Below are 18,846 nucleotides of genomic sequence, written 5' to 3' on the forward strand. Positions count from 1 at the left end.
CCGGTGCCGCCACCACCACCCACCGGGGCGGCGCGGCGTGCGGAGATCGCACGTATCCGCACGTCCCTGCCGCGGGCGGCGAGGGAGGGGCCACGCTACGTCCCCGACAGCCCGCTCTGGGAGCCCTACTTCCACCGCCGTCACGCCGAGCAGCTCGAGGCCATCAACGGTGTCGTGCCCTCCGGCAGGCTCAACTCCGAGGGTCGGCGCTGGTGGTGGGGCGTGCCCGGCCGCATGTTGGAGGCCGTCCTTGAGTACATCGAGGGCGGCAACACGCCGCGCCTCGAGTACCCCACTCCCTCGTCCTTCTCACGCCGCCGTGAGAGCTCCTGGACGCCGAGGCGCATGGAGCGGCCCGGGGCGTCCTCCTCCTCATCCGGCCGCTCGTCGGGCTCTCCCTGCCTCCGCCCCGTCAAGCCGGAGCCCCAGGACACGCCTGTCAGCGCGCGCACCCGCCGCTCCGGCGTCCGCATCGGCGACTCCACCCCCCCCCCCCTCCGGCCACTTCGTCCTCGTCAAGCCCAAGCCGGAGCCCGGCCTCCCCGCGGAGTACGAGGAGATAGCACAACGCGGCTTCTCCGACGAGGACGCACTGCAGTGGGCGCGAGACGACTACCTCCGCGACGAGATGGTCCGGCAGCGCCGGGCCCTGGAGGAGATCGCCGCCCGCAAGCGTAGGCGCGAGGACGTGCACGGCGTGATCCTCGACATCGACGACGACGAACCCGCCGCGCCAACCGGGGGAGGGATGCAGCAGGGACGGCGGCGGCGGCAGCGACTACACGCTGTTCTACCGCCTCCTCGGCATGTAGAACTGCAAAGGCGGGCGGCGGGGAGCGGCGAGGTAGACGGCGAGGAGCGGCGATGGAGACGGCAGAGACAACCCGTAGTAGTTTTTTTTAAATATGTTTAAATTTGAATGAACTCGCCGATATTTGCGTTAAATTTAATCCATGTTTGTATCGTATTTAATTTTTTCAAAAAAACGTTGGCGTCGCGACTGGGGGCATTACGCCCCCAATGCGCGGTTTAGCGCCGATGCACCTTCAGAAGGCGATTTTTAGCCTCTCATGAGAGGCAAACGGCTAAGATGCTCTAATGCCCATGGTTGATGCTTGGAGGCAAGTCCAACGCTGTCAGAGCGAGGCCACGACCGGACAGGGCGCGCGGGCGCAGTCCAGCGCTACTCGATTGCGAAATGATTCGGCGCCCCGCCCCCACGGCGACGGGAGCGCAGGAGCCGCAAGCGGCGGTGCCGCGAGTAACCCGCACGGAAACGACGCGAGGTTTGTAGAGAACCGAGGAGGAGCAGTGAGCCTGCCTAGCCAGCAGCAGCATCTAGCCCTGGAGACTTTCCACGTCGAGATCCGTGCACCCGGAAAAGCTCCTTTTTCCCCAAGCTGAGGCGCTGCTGCGCGGCCATAAATTCCCATAACTCACGGGGACGCTGCCTCTGGCGCCGGTTTGAATGCGACGCATGCAAGACGATGCCGACGCGATTGATGCTCCGGTACGTAGTCCAGTCTCTACTACTAGTAGCATCAACGGCGCCACCAACCAGGCAGCCAGTCAGTGATGGTCTGATGGAGTGATACGTATTGCACTGCGTGCACAGTACTCCTTCGTTCGTCGTCTACGCGCAGCTCACCGTGCCCGTATGTATGGTACTCCCTTCGTCTGAATCTAAAACAAAAATATATCTAGATACATTTCCTTTTATTCATTTTGATAACAAGTATTTTTGAATGGAGGGAGTACTAGGTTTAGGACAACAGCACCAGCAATCTCTTCTCTCACAGTAACCAATTTTCTTAAACACGGTTTCTTAAAATCTGATTCATTAAAAAAGGTCAAATAGAGTTGCCCAGTAAATTAACCAAAAACTGGGTGAAACCCACCACAACATGTTCATAAAAACAAGAAACAAAGGACGATCTAGCAACCCACACAAGAACACACACACGCTGTCGAGAGAAAAGCGTCGTCGAGGTTGCAATCTGGTGTCATCGTCATCACTCCTCCGCGAGGGCGACTCCGACTCCACCTTCAACGACCATCGATAAAGCCCTCACCGCTCAAGCGCCGAGGCCTGCGCCGGTCGATGCCAAACAATCCACCACACGCGTCGACCAATGGGAGATAGTAGTTCGGGTTATATTCAACCGGTTCGGATGGCGCTCGCATAATAGGATAGGAGTCTAGGGAGCTTATCCTTCTTTTATCATACCGGTTATTCTTGTCCGCATATATTTTTCTTTATTTCTTTTTGCTCCGTTTACGAGCTGTAAGACTTTTATGACGATACTTTCTGAATTATTAATAAGATGGCCGCATGCATCATCATGATGTAGAGGACGGGGGCATGCCTCCATTTCAAAAAAAAAGCATGCATCGACGACCAGACAACTTTGACTCTGTCGACAAGCATTGCAGGGGAAAAGCATGGCGTAGCAAAATACTAGAAGGGCAAATATCAGCATGCACCCGTCTTTCACGTACCAGTTACTTACCACGGGTAGCTGGCATTGCCGCGGCGGCACAACTTGAATGCAAATATCCAAATATGTATCGGCAGAATCAACAGTCTTTCAGTTTAGGAGCTACTGATCCCATTTAATTAGTTAGCACTTCAGTGGTAAGACAAGGAGGATTTCATATTTACGGCAGTACACCAGTAGCCATTTCCCCCCTACAATCCTAAAGTACAACGTTTTCTTTTCTTGCAGAGAATGGCCGTGACACCCTCCAGGAAAGTTCAAGTTCGAAGCGGGAGTTTATAGAATCTTCTGGAAATAAAAAGAAATCATACATGCTCGCTGGGCTTGGGCCAGAACAAATTTAGCCCACATTCTGCTTGCCCACCGGCCCGGCTATGCACATGCCAGGAGGTCACGTGCGTTGTCTCGAAAAAAAAGGAGGTCACGTGCGATGCACATGCCAGTAAAACGCAACGCGTGCCGCATCGAAACGAATGGGGTTTTATCGCGAGACGAACGGACACGAACGAACGCGCCCCCTCCCTCCCTCTTCACCCTCCACCGACGATGGCCCAGCCGGCTGCCAAGGCGGCGCCGGCGACGCCTTTCTCGTCGCAGCCGCACGGCGGAGGCGTCCTCCTCCGGCGACCTTCGTCACCGCCGCCGCCCGCCGCGGCGCTGCGCCTCGGACCCCTCTTCTGGCCGTGGCAAAAGGTCCCGACACGCCAGCTCTCCTACACATGTCTCCTGCATATTATACCGTTCGGAATGCGGCGATTTCACATCAATTTTGCATGAATTTCATAGCGACGACCTCGAGTCGCGCAACCATCGGAGCACTTCCCCTGTTTTTGATAAACTTGTAGTCTTGCTTATCCAGAATTCCAGAGCCTTAAACTACAGTAGCACTAGCGCCGTGAACTGTGAAGCAGGCATGCAGGGCTTGGTGCAGTTTTTGACACAGCATCAGACTATCGACACAACATTGAATGGTTACACAGCACCCTCTCTTCCACACTGCGTTGCCGATTTCACGACATGACATGAGCTGTGCTGAACCTACAGTACAGTACAGCTCGCCATCAAAGAACATGGCGAGTAGATGAGACACGAGGACAACCGTCTGAACTCGCACACACCCACACTTGTTCACGAGGCAGGAACACGATTAGATTAGCAGTAGCAGTAGCAGTACTTTAATCTGTGGTGTCCCAGGGGCTGCGGATCAAACGGAAAAAAGCCCCTGTTCGTTTGGTTCAGAGCTATTGTCGATATGCATTCTGATTCTGCCGTTCCTCTTTACCGAAGCCGTGCACGGCGACCCAAAAGTTCCACATCACGTGAGAACGGGTTAGAGGCTTGACAGAAGGTTGCTGTTGCTGTGCTTATTTTAACTCTAGGTGGGTGAAAAGCTACTGACATAGCGTCTCTAGTAAAATTGGTTGATAGCACCTCTAAAGAAAAGGAGAAAAAGGGTTGGTTGATTCATCAGACCATCGTCAAAACAGGCAGAGGGTTAGTTGACCTGATTAGCTCTTATCCCTCTTCCACAAAGTCCTGATGGACTAGTGAAACATTGAACTCTTAACAAGTGCAGTGTCCAGAAATCTGTAAAGCCAACTCGCTAATTGTTCATCTTTGTATGCTCACATGACAGTCTGAACCATAACATGCAACGCAATCTTCAGAAAGAAAATGAGGACTGTACAATTAGTACGTTAGGTTATCAACTCTTGTTCACTGAATTCTGCTCAAGGTAACATTGCTGTTTCACAAATGTAGGTGAAAGTTGGGCCCCTTTCAGTTTCCCCCATGGGTTTTGGAACATGGGCTTGGGGCAACCAGCTGCTCTGGGGCTACCAGGAAAGCATGGATAGTGAACTGCAGGAGTGTTTCAATTTGGCTCTGAAGAATGGCATAAACCTTTTCGACACCGCCGACTCTTATGGAACTGGGAAGTTGAATGGCCAAAGCGAAAGGCTGCTCGGAAAATTTATCCGCGAGTGCCAAGGTTTGGATTGTTGGATAGCATAATTTGCTTAAAATGAATTCAGCAACCGTGAACTGATACTTGTTCTATCATTTGTATGGCTTAAAATTTATGACACTTTCTATGCCCTTGTATTGTCACAGGGCCAATAAAGTCTCCAGATGATGTGATTATCGCAACTAAGTTTGCTGCGTATCCTTGGCGACTAACGTCAGGCCAGTTTGTCAACGCCTGCAAGTACTCCTCCAATTTGTGTGCTTAATGTACATCAGCCATATTTCCTTTTGTTCAATCCATTCAATGGATTCGTGCAGAAACATATAGCTCAGACGGAGCATATCTGAGAAGTTGCATTAGCTTCTAATCACCTTGCGGAGTGCCTCTTTTGCAGGTCATCATTAGAAAGGTTACAGATCGATCGGCTCGGAATAGGGCAGCTGCATTGGTCTACTGCTAACTATGCACCTCTGCAGGAGCGCGCTCTCTGGGACGGTCTAGTTGAAATGTATGACAAGGTTGCCATTTTTTCAGACAAATCATATCATGCCATCGATATAAGTTTCTGAATTCCTTTCTACATATGTATGATTTGACTATCATTTCTTCAGACACATAACTGGCCAAAGTTTCTGAATTATGATTTGTGCAGTGCACACGCCATGCTATGTTTCCTATCATTCATTTGACTGGAAGTTTGTGGCGTTTTCAGGGTCTTGTCCGAGCCGTGGGTGTGAGCAATTATGGGCCGAAGCAGCTTGTGAAGATCCACAGCTACCTAGCATCCAGAGGTGTCCCCCTGAGCTCAGCTCAGGTTAGCTGCGAGAAAATGGCTGGCCGTGCATCTTCGGCCTATTGGGCCTAACTATACTTCTCATTCAGTGTAGTTATGCCTCAAACTTACTGTAAATGCAGGTGCAGTTCTCGCTGCTGAGCATGGGCGATGAGCAGATGGAGCTGAAAACCGTGTGCGATTCCCTGGGTGTTCAGCTAATCGCTTATAGCCCTCTTGGGTTGGGCATGCTCACCGGGAAATATGACGCCTCTAACCTTCCAAATGGGCCAAGGTAATGGCCGATGGGGGACGAGCGAATATGCGCCGTTTCCCTTTTCTGAATTTGCATTGCAGTTCATGAGTGTATGTTCTTCTCTTTCTCAACATATCCTGCAATGCAGATCTGTGTTGTTCCGGCAGATTCTTCCTGGGCTGGAATCCCTGCTGTCTTGCTTGAAGAGTATTGCCGACCGAAAGGGCAAAACCATGTCCCAGGTACGTGTTTTCCTAAGTGCAGAACGACTTTGGAGTGACCCAAATTGAGGGATCTGTCACAGCAAGTGGTCTTTTTTTTACATAGTAAGTGCAGAGTTCCTGAAATTTGGCTTTACCCTGCCAGAATATGTTAGGAAACCATGTGCATGCCGTAATTTGACATCTGGTTTTTTCTTTCAATCAAGGAGCTTTATTAAACACTAAGAAGGATTACAATCATACTGTAAAACATCAATAAGAAAAGCAGGAATGAAGTCTATCATAAGGCATCTCCTTCTAGTGCTGCTAGCCTGTTTTGCACATCTCTGAGCTGCCTCATTGGCTTCCCTACGATACAGGCATAACTCAACACAGCTACCAAAAGCTCCTCCAAATTCTTGAATCTCTATGAAAATTGCAGCTTCTTTTTCTCGTTTGCTAACAATAGGGGAAAATATCTGGTACACCGAAGCTTGTGGTGCTACCGGTGCACCGAACTCACATTGTGCTTTTAAAATGTTCAAAAAAATTTGAAAAAAAATTAGCACACTCGTACAACAGGTTGTCACAAAAATTCAAGTTAAAATTCAAAATATAACTCAAAAAACAAAAATGAAAAATTCAACACTAAATAGTACTCCCTCTGTAAACTAATATAAGAGTGTTTAGATCACTACTTTAGTATTCTAAACGCTCTTATATTAGTTTACGGAGGGAGTACATAACATAACTTGGGCTTTAGATTTGGCCCATTATCACACCGATGTCAAATTTGTCATTTTTATAGCTCAAAAAATATTTCATATTTTTGTACGAATTTTTGTGACATCATACATTGATGTTGCGTTAACGTGCTAGAATTTTTTTTCAGATTTTTTAAAACATTATATGGCATCCGGTGCACCGGTAGCACCACAAGTGCGGATGCACCGGATACATTCCCCTAACAATAGCTTTGCACCAGCTACGGTATGTCTGGGACGTGCGCATGCAGCTAGGAATGTGAGGCGGTTTAGGCTGCAGATGGGCACAGGCATTAGTCGGCAAGATCAAGCCCATCCCACTTAGGCCCTGTTGGCTTCGAATCACATGTAGATTAGCTTCACTCGCAGAATTTGCTTTACCACTCAAGTACGCTTGGACGTGCTTCTGGCAATTGCATTGAAAAGGGTCTGAATCTAGATTCAGCTTCACTGTCAAAGATGATTACAAATAATTGTTTGTTTCAATTTCTATTTTTTCCTACAAAAATCTGCTGCCTAAAGTTGAAACAAACAGGGCCTTAAAATGTTCCATGGGATCTCACGGTTAAGGCCAAAATTTAGTGGGTTCTTCTACGGGAAAACTTTGTTTTTTGCCACTCTAGTTTTTGCCTACTTTGCATATGCCACTCTAGAATTTAAGATATCATTTTTGCCACTCTTAGTTTTTAACAATACATCACAAATGCCATTCCGTGGCAAAAGCAATAACTTTTCATTTCACTTTTGCCACTCTTAGATTTTGACAATGTATCACAATTGCCACTCTAAAATTATTGCTTTGCCACAGAATGGCAATTGTGATGTATTGTCAAAAACTAAGAGTGACAAAAGTAAAATGTCAAATTGTAGAGTGGCATAAACAAAGTTGGCAAAAACTAGAGTGACAAAAACAAAGTTTTCCCCTCAGACCACCGGAGCCCATCTGTCCAACACGTATCAGCCACTTGACAGGCTCCCATGGCCTACTCGGTAGATGTTGTGTATCGCTCCATGCGAGCAACAAGCCTTAAGTCACTTGGTTGCCAGGTCGCTTCCCTAGCTGCTAAAAAATTCAAATATATTCTTGTTTTCGAATATTGGTTGGATTTTTTAATGTTTCATTTTCAAACTTTGTTCATAAATTCAAAACAATTGGGTTAAAAATGTGTTTCCAAATATTGTTTTGAAATTTCCACTGTATAAAATAATATACTATAAATTCAAAAACGTGTTCATGTTTTCAAGAATTGTTTGGAATTTCAAAAAACTTCCCTGTTTAGAAAAATCACAAATTCCAAAAAATTAGGCATTTTCCATAAAATGTTCCCATTATAAAAAAGGTTCTGAGATTTCAAGAAAAAAAAGTTCATCGGTTAGAAAATAGATAGGCGCGACACAACCGACAAGGTTTTGCACTGCCAACAAGTGAGGCTTCCTTGAAGGAATCACCGTACTCAGATGGCCACATGGGGCGTGTTTGGTTGCCGTAGGTCTACAGTAGTTGCATTGCATAGCCTTCTCAACTCAGTCTGGCTATGCAAATGCAGCCTCAAATGCTCCATCTGCAAGTTGTTTGGTTGCTTGCATGCCCTTTTGCCGGCATGGGCTGAACCACATTGCCTGGTGTTTGGTTGTCCTGCATGTAAGTGGACAAATCCAAGGCATGGTGTTTGGTTGTATGCAACGCCTGATGTGTGGTAACCTCTTTGGCTAGTTGGTGAGGTTACCAGCACACTTCGGCACAATCATGTACCACACATCATCAGCAGAGTAGAGCATAAACAGAGCATCAACTACTTAACAGCATAGTTCAGATAACATAGTACCACACATCATAACGATAGTTCAAACACTTCAACGCATAAACCATAAAGCAGACTCGATAGTACTTAGGAAGGAGGTGCCCCGGCCCTAGTCCCTAGCGGCGAAGGCTTCGTCGTGCTTCCCGCACTTGTTTACCACCTCAATGCCATCGTCATCGAAGATGATGACCTTGAGGCTGTCGGGAGTCAGGAGCTTGAACGTCACCATGTAGCCGATCTTGATCTGATGAACGGCGGCGTAGGTGGCCCAACCCTGATCCAGGGTCACCCTGCCGTTCATCAGCTTCACTGTCACCCTCCAGGAGCAGCCGGTGTTGTTCCTTGGCTTGAACTCCGTTGGCACCGCGACGAAGTGCTTGGGGAAGTCCAGAGGCAATGGGGATGCACTCAAGCTTTGGTGCAAGGATGACCTTGCAGAAGTGAGTTGGGCCACCCTCCTCATGGTAGTGGCCGTAGTTGCGGCGCTTGCTGCTGAGGGGCTCCTCCATGCGCTCGTCGTCACCAACCATTGGCGTCTTCGGTTCTTCCTTGGCGGTGGGCGGCAGCACCACCTCGGGCATTGGATGAACCGGCTCCTTCCCCTTCTTGTCAACGGTCGGGAGCACCTCCGTGCCCATCTCATTGCTTTCCTCGATCTGCACATAATTCATGGACTCAGACACATCGCAGAGTTCATGGCTTATTGAAGAGCATGTAGTTAAAATGACATGACTGTCACTCTGCCTCCTCGCCATCGCGCCTATATTTACTCACCCGGACCACCACTACTTACCCACTCCCTCTCTTCTCTCACTATCAACCTTCCTCCTCTCCATCGCCATGAGCTCCAACTCCAACACCAACCCCTTCCCTTGGGGTATTGGCTGGAGGGCCTTCTTCCTCGGATGGTCGGCTAGTGACCACACCAAGTTCGAGAACACCATGGAGGTGTGCTCGAACTTTGGCTCCATGCCTGACATGCAGAAGCAATCTGATGCACTGCTCATGAGGGCCATTGCACAAGACTTGAAGACGCTGATTCCTAACCTAGCGAAGGGCGCGATGGCAGTCGACATCATTCGCTGGGTCATGAATCAGGCCATCTCCGACGACGCTAAACAGAGAAAGAGGTGGTCCAAGTACAAGAACTATTGGGCTCCTAATGACCGTCGTGCCGCAGTGTACTGGGAGACGACAATCGTGCCGCCGGCGATCATCGGTGGGGAGCCTAATGAGGAGTAAGAACCGGTGCAGATGCCAGTGAGGGCGCCGGAGCCAGGCCGTCGTACCTGGCAGATCGACCTCGACTCCGCCGAGGACGAAGACGACCCGCCGCCCCGCACGGCGATGGACAAGAAGATGAAGGCCAGCCACTCGACCCGCCGCTCCGCACGCCTCAACGGCCGCCACGGTTAGCCCGTGTCTGTTGTGTACCCCAAATCCCCCAATCCCCCTTCTAATTCAACCGCATCTACCTTTATTCTGATCTTGCATGAACTAGAAAAAAGCCCATTTTACTCCCTTAAAGAAAATGGGTGGTTCGCATAACCCCCTGAACTTTTTTTTGGTTCAGTTAACCCCCTAATCTATCCCAAACCGTTCAAAAATCATCTCTAAGGTTTTTGAGCCCATTTGCTGACATGGACACAGTCAAGGCGGTATTTGACCAGTGGGGTGTGGGGCCCATTCGTCAATCGGATCCCCACTCTCCTCCTTGACGCCTAGAGAGCATAATCGACGCTTGGTTTATGCCGCCGGCGCTGTAGTTCTTAGCCCGCGTGGCCAACACCTCCCCCTCCCCTTCAATCCATGTCCTAGAGCTTCCCCTCGCTCTGCTATACGCTCATGCCAAAGGACTTTATCCTAGTCACCCTAAATCACCGGCGACTATGTCTTCTTCCCCGCCTCCGGCATCGACTGTCGCCGCCTCGATCTCTTCCTCTGGTGAGCCCCGCTTCTCCTTCTCTGCTTCCTAAGCACCGTGGTGCTCCTCTGAAGCTGACCGTCCCATCAATTTGGAGCTGCGCGTCCCCGAGGAGCTCTCCCCGCATGGCCAAGCTCCAGCCCCTGCTGCTGCTATGGGTGGCACACTGCGCGAGTAGGCTACATAGATGAGGGAGGGAACGGAGAGGCTCCGGAGGAGCAGGGACTCACCTAGGGGGTGCTGGCACAGGAAGGGGGACCAGAAGTGCTCTGCAGCGGCGCCATGGACGCCGAAGGCGGCGACCGGGGCGCAGGCTTGCGGGGAAGGGGTCGCGGGCCTCATCGGGAACCTGTCCAGAAGGTGCGTGAGGTCGTCTCGCGTCAACGAAGGGGTCGTGGAGGTCGGGGGCGCGCTGGTGATGGCGGATTTTAGCGTGGTGGCTGGCGGCAATGGCGAGGAAGACGACGATGCCAGGCTCGATTGGGGTTGGCTTGGCACAATGGATTTGGCAGAGTTGAAGAGGGTAACGAGGCAGATGATCCCGACATTTTGGTGTGGCTCTATGCTTCCTCCGGCCACGTGCACGGCGATGGTGGCCGTCGACCGAAGCAGATGATCCCGACATTTTGGTGTGGCTCTATGCTTCCTCCGGCCACGTGCACGGCGATGGTGGCCGTCGACCGAAGCTCGGGCACTCTCGGGGTGGCTGCAGATGTGGGAGAGAAGGCAGAGGAGGGCCCCACTGGTCAACAACGCTTTGACCTCGTCCATGTAAGCAAAACCACCGGTGCAAACCCACCAATGACGATTTTTGAACGGTTTGGGATAGATTAGGGGGTTAATGAACCAAAATAAAGTTCAGGGGGTTATGTGAACCACTCATTTTCTTCAAGGGAGTAAAATGGACTTTTTTCCATGAACTAGTATGAACTCGTCTGAACTAGTATGAATTGCCATGCTTATCTACCTCTATTCCCCATTCCCCTCTCCGCCGTGGATTGAATCTACCGCCGGATCGAACACGAAAAAGTAGTGCATGACGAACAGAAAAGTGCTTACCGCCATTGCCGCGGGCCAGGTGATGATCCGCTCGCCGGTGATGGAGTCCGGTGGTCTTCTTGCTCTCTTCCGATCCGCCGCCGCCGGAGGGAGTGGGGGAGAGTGGGGAGAGGGAGCGGTGAGGGGCGGTGAAGCTAATAACTGCCGGCGCTTCGGGAAGCAACGCAGCTTCTCGAGTGTGACCGCGCGCGTGCAGCCGCCGCCGCCCACGGGCACTGCTCGGGCCTGGCTCCGGATAAACTGTCGATTCGAGCGTTTCCAGGGAGCCAGGCCCAGGAGTGCTTTAAACATCATGCCATACAATCCCAACAATGTATGCAGCCAATCAAACATGCTGTTTTCTTTCCGTACGGACCTGATTGGGCCTCACGCAGGCAACCAAACACGCCCCAATTGAAGTCACGACCACCCGCGACGTTTTGCAGTGACAGTGTCTTTGCCCATGTTTTGTGGGATTGTACTTGCCCGCCAAGCCCAACTACGTATTGGGTGGGCTCCCCACTATTGGCCATGTGTCAGGATCATGTGGATTGAGGTGTGATTTCCACGGGCAGTCCCACGTGTAGCTTGAGAGATGGTCATGCTCTTGCGGTCTTGCCACGCGTAAATTTTATTTTTGAAAAGAATGTATCCTCCATCCTCTGCATTGATTGATGCACATGCCGCATTTTTTCTATTTAAATATGCCAAGTAAAAGTCAAAACATCGACATTGAACAAATTGGCGAACATACCCATTATCTCCAAAATTCCACCGCAAACCCGATGACATGTGACTGAATACGACAAGTACACTACCGCTAGCTAGAGTTTTCAAGAAGAGATCTTCCCACGTTCGTCAATATATATGTCATACATATACAAATATGAAGAAAAAAATTGACACTGATAAACAAAGCTTGACACTTAACTGAACGCAGGTGGCTATAAACTGGTGCGTTTGCAAAGGCGCAATTCCGATTCCCGGCGTGAAGACAGTGAGGCACGTGGAGGACAACTTGGGCGCGCTCGGCTGGAGGCTGAGCCCTGATGAGATCTCAGAGCTGGAAGCCGCGGCGATGGAGTGCCCCAAGAAGATGGTTCAGAACATATTTCAGACCGCATGAGCAAACTGGAAACTGCAGTAACGCCAATATTAAACACGACAGCAACCTGCAGAAAAGAGACATGTTGCTTCCTCTTCTCTGCCTAGTTCAGAGTTCAGTTCAGAACTTAAGAGTTCAGAGACATGCCATTGTGAATTCTGACTAGATATCTAGAGCTTTAGCTGATTGCTGAAACAGTATTCTGGTGTTGGTATGGACAGCAACTAGCCACAGTAAATGCAGAATCGAAGCGTGCGAGCGAAAAGAAAAATCGGGATGGCAGTTGACAAATCATCACTGACAGGGAATTACGCCAATTTATTCCGATAATACATGCATGATGCATCTTACAGTACGCTCTTCAAAGACTAATCAGGCGCGCTGCTTAACACACTGGCATGTCCATCCATCTGATCAGGTCCAGATGGCGCTTAACCGTACTTACTTAGCTAGTAATGGTAGGAGTATATAATACATTACATGCCATGAGGCATCAGGGCTTGGTGGTTCACGCAAAGCCTCTCGGGTCGTCAGACGGGCTTGCCGTACTTGCCGGCGGCGGCGGGGGTGTCCTGCTGCTGCATGAGCGCGAGGGCGCGCTCGAACTGCGCCCAGCGCTGCTCCAAGGTGCCGTTGTAGCCGACGGACATGCGGATGAGGCCGGGGGAGATGCCGGCGCGGGCGCGGTCCTCCGGGTCCATCTCGCTGCTGGTGCTGTTGCCGGAGCAGGACATGAGGGTGTCGTAGAAGCCGAGGCTGACGGCCATGAGGCCGAACTGGGTGGTGTTCTGCAGGTGGTACATGAGGCGGTTGGCGCGCTCCTCGGTGCCCATGTCGAGGCACAGCATGCCGCCGGCGCCGTAGCCCGGGTTGCCCATGGCGCGCAGCCTGGCGTGGTGCGGGTGGTCGGGCAGGCCCGGGTAGGTGACGCGCAGGCCCTGGCGCCGCATCCGGGCCGCGAACTCGGCGGCGCGCCGCGAGTGCTCCTGCATCCGCAGCGGCAGGTGCGGGAGGCGCGCCGCCAGCTCGGACGCCACCTTGGCGTTCATCGTCGGGCCCAGCAGCATCAGCGCGCCGTCCTGCAGGTCCATCATGGAGTTCACCAGGCTCGCCGGCCCGCAGATCGCACCTGCAATCGTCAACACTTGTTAGTCACTACTACTTGCTGCAAGATTTCACATAGGTTGATCAATTAGATGCATGCAAGTTTGCGAGAGATCAGTTGTTTGTTTGGTTCGGTGTATCGCGCTAGGCACCAAAAGCGTAGCCACAAGAAACCGTCGGCGCCGTGGAGCGATGCCATGGCAGGACTACTACGGACCAAAGAAAATGAATGCGTGGGGTGTGCACCGTTCACGGGCTGACAATTATTACTGGCAAGAGGAACAGCTCGCTCGCTCGCGCAATGATCGACCAGATGGCGCGAAAACGCGCAAGGAGCCAAAGGAGGACGACCCCGTAGGGTAGCGTCGTCCATGGACCGTGGAGGGCTAGCAGGCAGCCGAGGCTCCATCATTCGCGTCCGGCCGCGAGACGATCGACGGTGGTGGTGGTGGCATGCGAGGGAGCGTACGCGTGCACGGCCAAAACGGGTTAGGTGGGACACCACACGCACTAGCTAGAGATAAGTAGCTGCTGCTGGCTACAGACGAGTACTCGTAGTACGTATACGTGTGTGGGTGAGCATCGCTGACTCATCGCTTCGTCCTTTTGGGCCTTGTCTGCACACGGGGGTGGCGAGTGGCGACCACCTTGCGTGGGGTGCAACAGTGAGAGGCGTCCGTGTCGAGAGCCTCTTTGCATATATGCATGGTCCCGTAAAGTGATGGCCGGCCACCGGCAGTGAATTACCCGCTACTGAATTCTGCTTCTAGAGTTAGGCATAAGTAATACTAGTACTAGTGTTATATGACGAACTATGTAAACTATGATTAAGATCGGTCATATCATAATGGTTTAGCGCGGGGTACCATTTTCTCCTAATTACTCATCGCTGTTCCATAATCTTTTTACCATTTTCTCCTAATAATTACTACTCACAGCCATCCCATCGTTATTCCAGACCGTTTTTTAAACATGGATATACTTTTCTTTTCTTTTTTTCTAGTAGTTGAACCTATACAGCCCCGGGATGTCCTTTTCCATTCGTCCCGTGTCTCAGGGCATTGCATGTGAGCTAGCACTGCTGCTTTGAGCGTAGCTTTCCCCACCATGCATGGTAGCAAGTACAATATGTCTGGGTGTGTCAAGTGATGCTACTGCCGAAGTTTTTTCCTAACTTGCAGAACGAATGAGACGTCCGGATTACGATTGTTTCACGCCAGTTAAATAAGATGACGGTTGACTAAAAACGTGGGGTAGTTGCAATCCAAAATAAAAAAACTAGGTACGTATGGACTTTGTCGAACTGACTTTTAAGTTGGGGAGATAGGCTTGCATGCGTGGGACTTTTAACCAGCATACGTGGGTCGTTCTACGCAACAGCTGTTGCCGTTCCTTGTCTTTGCATGCGTGCATGGAACATGCATGCAACATAACTTGGGAGTACTTCTTGGATGTGTGCGTCCTTACCGGCGATGATGTCGGCGCCGCCGCTGATGAACTTGGACACGCTGTGGACGACGATGTCGGCGCCGAGCCGCGCGGGCGAGACGACGACGGGGGTGAAGGTGTTGTCCACCACCAGCTTGGCCCCGGCCTCGTGCGCCACCCGCGCCAGCATCGGGATGTCGGCCACGGCCAGCGTCGGGTTCGACATCGTCTCCACGTACACCACCCGCGTCTCCCCCGGCCTTATGGCCGCGCGCACGGCCGCCTCGTCGTCCGCATCCACGAACGTCGCCTGCACGCCGGAGGTGCGCGGCAGGAACCGGGACAGCAGCGCGTGGGTGCCGCCGTACAGGCAGCGCGACGCCACCACGTGCCCGCCGGCGCCCACCAGCTGCATCAGCACGCAGGAGATGGCCGACATGCCGGACGCCGTGCAGTAGGCGGCCTCGGTCCCCTCCAGCGCGGCCATCTGCCGCCCCAGCGCCAGCACCGTCGGGTTGAAGTGGCGGCTGTAGATGTACAGGTCGCCGCGCTCCGGGCCCAGCTCCCCCGTGAAGAGCCGGCGCATGGTGTCCGGCTCCATCACGGTGAACGTGGCCGAGGCCTCGATGGACATGTTCACGCCGCCGTGCTCCCCGAACTCATGCCGCGCCGCGGCCAGTGCCGCCGCCGGGTCCGACTCCCGGCGGCGCGCCTTGGGCGCCTTCTCCTCCGTGCTGCCGTTGTCGTCGCCGAAGCCGTCGTTCTGCGGCGGCGGGCGCTTGAGGAGGGTGAGGGGCTCGGCGGCGGCGAGGACGTGGGCCATTGGGATCGTAGGACGGATGACTGGATGTTTTCTTTTTGCAGAGAAGAGAGCGCGAGCGGGATCGATCAAGAGCTGTGTGGGGAAGCTAGCAGGGGACGGTGCCAATTTATAGCCGATGATCAGGAATTCAGGATCTGGCAGGTAGTCCGGAGTTGGGAGAGCTGCGAGCCGTGAACGTGGACATACGTACGGGCACAGGATTGGAAGGAGCAACGTGCCGGGGCAAAAGAAAAAGAAAAAGATCGTACCGTTCTTTGTAAATTGTAACGTCAATAATAATGCACGGCAAGTGTAATGTTGATGTATATAGACGTATTTTAGAGTATAGATTCGTTCTGTATGTAGTTCACATTAAGATCTCTAAAAAAGGCTTTATATTTAAGAGCAGAGGGAGTAAATTTTATGGGACAGTTCGTAAGCTAATTTGCCCTTTAACCGGCCAGCCAGGGTGAATGTGTACGTACAAACAAAGCAGGTTCAATGCACTTATGTTCGGCGGTGAAAAGAGACGGCGTCCATGTTCAATGAACCGAAACGCAGGCCTCCTATACGAAGGCGACCATTACTAGCAGCAGTCAAAATTGGCCGCCATGCATGCTAATTCTGGTACGTACTCCACAAAGATAGACGATTCGTGCAGATTTCGAATGAATCTGGCCATGAATCTTCCCAAATCTGGCAGGAAAAGTGAGCATCCGAAGGCAAACCGTATCAGGATGCTGCGTCTATCCGCATCTGGGCTCGCCATTTTTTTAGATGGATGCGTTCCATCACGATCACGGAGTCACGAGTGTTTGACTGATCCTAGCTGGCCCATCGACCAGAAGGCAAACTCGTGTTCAACTTCTCCTTCCAAACCAAACGTATTGGCGTGCGTGTAATCGCGTAACTGTGCAAGTTCTTTTCCTTCTTGTTCTGAACGACGAACTCGATCACAGCCACAGGGTTTCTGATAGGAAATTCTAACGAGCGAACTTTGAATTTCAGTACTACAATGCCAGCCAATCCCGTGCGGAAGTTCTACTTGTGTGCAAACACATCACCATCAAACCACGATTGATATGCAAAAGGAAACATTGCTAGTGCACACACAAATAAGAGAGTAGAATCACTAAGTGCGCACAAGCAAAAATCAAACGTGCTCTTAAAGAAAATAAAATTACATTCAAAATCTTGAAGGCTTCGAAGTCTTCTTCCTAACATTCATTCATTTAAAGATGTTTTATGAAAGAAAGAAAGAAAAAAAATTAGCCAAAAGAGCAAAACAACTACTCTTTTTGGGGTATTACAATCTTCGGTTATCAGTTCATGAAGGCTCGAAGGGACCTCAACAATCAGTTCTTGGTCCCATTGTCTCATGGCTAGCATCGCTAATTCATGAGCAACGTGGTAAACATCAACACACTCATCGCCATATCAAAGATGATCGGGTAACGCCGTGACTTAGAGGGGGGTTGTTGAATCAATTCTTTCACAAGCATGAACAATTCACTAGGACAACCGGGCCTCAGTGTACACCATTTTATAATACAATAGCATTGGACAATTAAAAACTTCAATACAATGTTCTCTTCGAAGATCGATTCGATGTAATATTTTTGCGGCGTGTTTGTTGGGATCCGATGAATTGTGGGTTTATGATCATATTATTCATTGATAATAATTCAGTCTTTTTTGAACTATATTATGTGTGATTGTTATAGCTTTATTTTTCTCTCCGATCTATCCATATAGTTTGGCCAATTAGATCAATTTATCTTCAGTGGAAGAGGTGCTTTGTGTTAGGTTCAATTTTGCGGTATCCTCACCCAGTAACAGAAGGGGTAGCGAGGCACGTATTGCATTGTTACTACTAAGGGTAAAACGATGGGGTTCGAACATGTCATTTGGCCTTACTTTGTCTACATTATGTCATCATGCTCCAAGCATTACTCTGTTTGTTATGAACTTATAATACCTTAAAATGCATGCTGGATATCGGTCAAGGGGTGGAGTAATAGTAGTAGATGCAGAATCGTTTCGGTCTACTTGTCACAGACGTAATGCCTATGTACTGATCATGCCATGAATAACATCATAACTATGCGTTTTTCTATCAGTTGCGCAACAATAATCATATCCAGCGTTACTACGCTCATGAGAGATGCCTCTAGTGAAAGTTATGCCCCCCCAGTCCATTCACTTCACATACTAAAATCTTGAATAGCGTTTTGCACATATTATGTTTTATTTTGTTTTATAATTTATCTATCTATCTTTAACAGAATTAATCCTTGCAATTAACGACTCAAGGGGATTGACAACCATCTTCCTCGCATTGGGTGCAAGTATTTTGTTTTGTGTGTGCGCGGCCGTGCAGGTACCGTTTATCCTTGTTTGTGTGACTCTCCTATTGGTTCGATAAATCTTGGTTGTTAACTGAGGGAAATAATTTTTGCTACTATACTACATCACCCTTACTCTTGGGGGAATTCCCAACGCCTATCACAAGTAGCAGAAGAATTTCGGGTGCCGTTGTCGGGGAGACTTCACCCAACAAATACAAGTTCCTTCATACACATATATCATTTACTTGTTCTACTTTTTATGTTCCTTTATTTGCCTATATTAGTTTTCGTTAAAAAATCAAAAATACAAAAAATATTTTTACTTTTGTTGCCTTCATATTGACTCAAAAAAATAAAAGGAAAAATATAATGAATTTATGGAGTCACTTAAAGCTTTTTACTTGGGTCATCTTCGATCCATTTGTGCTCGTGCTGAAACCCCACTCTAGCTCAGTTGAGGGGAAATCATTAGATGGGCATGCTTATTTTGTGCGTCACCGCTTGTCTCAAGGGGGGGGGCACTTATGGGATCAAATATCTAGATTGCAATTATGCGGATATTATGATTTTACTTGTTGTTCTAGAAAGGACTATAAAAACACCTTCCCTACCAATGTGAGTCTAATGATAATAAAACCTTATCTTTTTATGCCAAGGGTATTTATAATTACTATGATATCGAATAAATTGAAGAATTTTTTGCATTTAAGGGTGCCTATGAAATTGCTTCTTTTATTTAAAAGTATGATGCTACTCTCTATAAATCTGAAAAAATCCATACTTCAATATTGCTATGAAAATTATGATTCTAGTGACTATATTAAAGATTTTATTAAGAA

The 18,846-nt window shown here is 49.9% G+C and overlaps 2 protein-coding genes across 2 annotated transcripts; one reads left to right on the forward strand and one right to left on the reverse strand.

Moving 5' to 3' along the window:
• The first annotated feature begins 2,975 nt into the window (after positions 1–2,975).
• LOC123048823 (pyridoxal reductase, chloroplastic) lies at positions 2,976–12,680 on the forward strand. Its single transcript, XM_044471853.1, has 8 exons — positions 2,976–3,191; positions 4,260–4,488; positions 4,611–4,704; positions 4,859–4,982; positions 5,177–5,278; positions 5,380–5,531; positions 5,641–5,734; positions 12,161–12,680. The coding sequence occupies exons 1-8, from the start codon at positions 3,045–3,047 to the stop codon at positions 12,344–12,346; spliced, it is 1,128 nt and encodes a 375-aa protein (XP_044327788.1). The 5' UTR covers positions 2,976–3,044; the 3' UTR covers positions 12,347–12,680.
• Positions 12,624–15,779, reverse strand: LOC123048811 (methionine gamma-lyase). Its single transcript, XM_044471844.1, has 2 exons — positions 14,897–15,779; positions 12,624–13,454 (listed from the first exon to the last, which is right to left on the reverse strand). Exons 1-2 carry the CDS (start codon positions 15,678–15,680, stop codon positions 12,856–12,858), a joined length of 1,383 nt encoding a protein of 460 aa, XP_044327779.1. The 5' UTR covers positions 15,681–15,779; the 3' UTR covers positions 12,624–12,855.
• Positions 15,780–18,846: the final 3,067 nt, after the last annotated feature.

Source organism: Triticum aestivum, chromosome 1A (assembly GCF_018294505.1).
Source record: "Triticum aestivum cultivar Chinese Spring chromosome 1A, IWGSC CS RefSeq v2.1, whole genome shotgun sequence".
Taxonomy (NCBI): domain Eukaryota; kingdom Viridiplantae; phylum Streptophyta; class Magnoliopsida; order Poales; family Poaceae; genus Triticum; species Triticum aestivum.

Coding starts and splice junctions, on each gene's coding strand:
- LOC123048811 (XM_044471844.1), bottom strand. CDS start 15,680: ATGGCCCACGTCCTCGCCGCCGCCGAGCCCCTCACCCTCCTCAAGCGC. Junction 13,455..14,896: donor CGGCGCCGACATCATCGCCG/GTAAGGACGCAC, acceptor TGACGATTGCAG/GTGCGATCTGCGGGCCGGCG.
- LOC123048823 (XM_044471853.1), top strand. CDS start 3,045: ATGGCCCAGCCGGCTGCCAAGGCGGCGCCGGCGACGCCTTTCTCGTCG. Junction 4,489..4,610: donor ATTTATCCGCGAGTGCCAAG/GTTTGGATTGTT, acceptor GTATTGTCACAG/GGCCAATAAAGTCTCCAGAT. Junction 5,735..12,160: donor AGGGCAAAACCATGTCCCAG/GTACGTGTTTTC, acceptor AACTGAACGCAG/GTGGCTATAAACTGGTGCGT.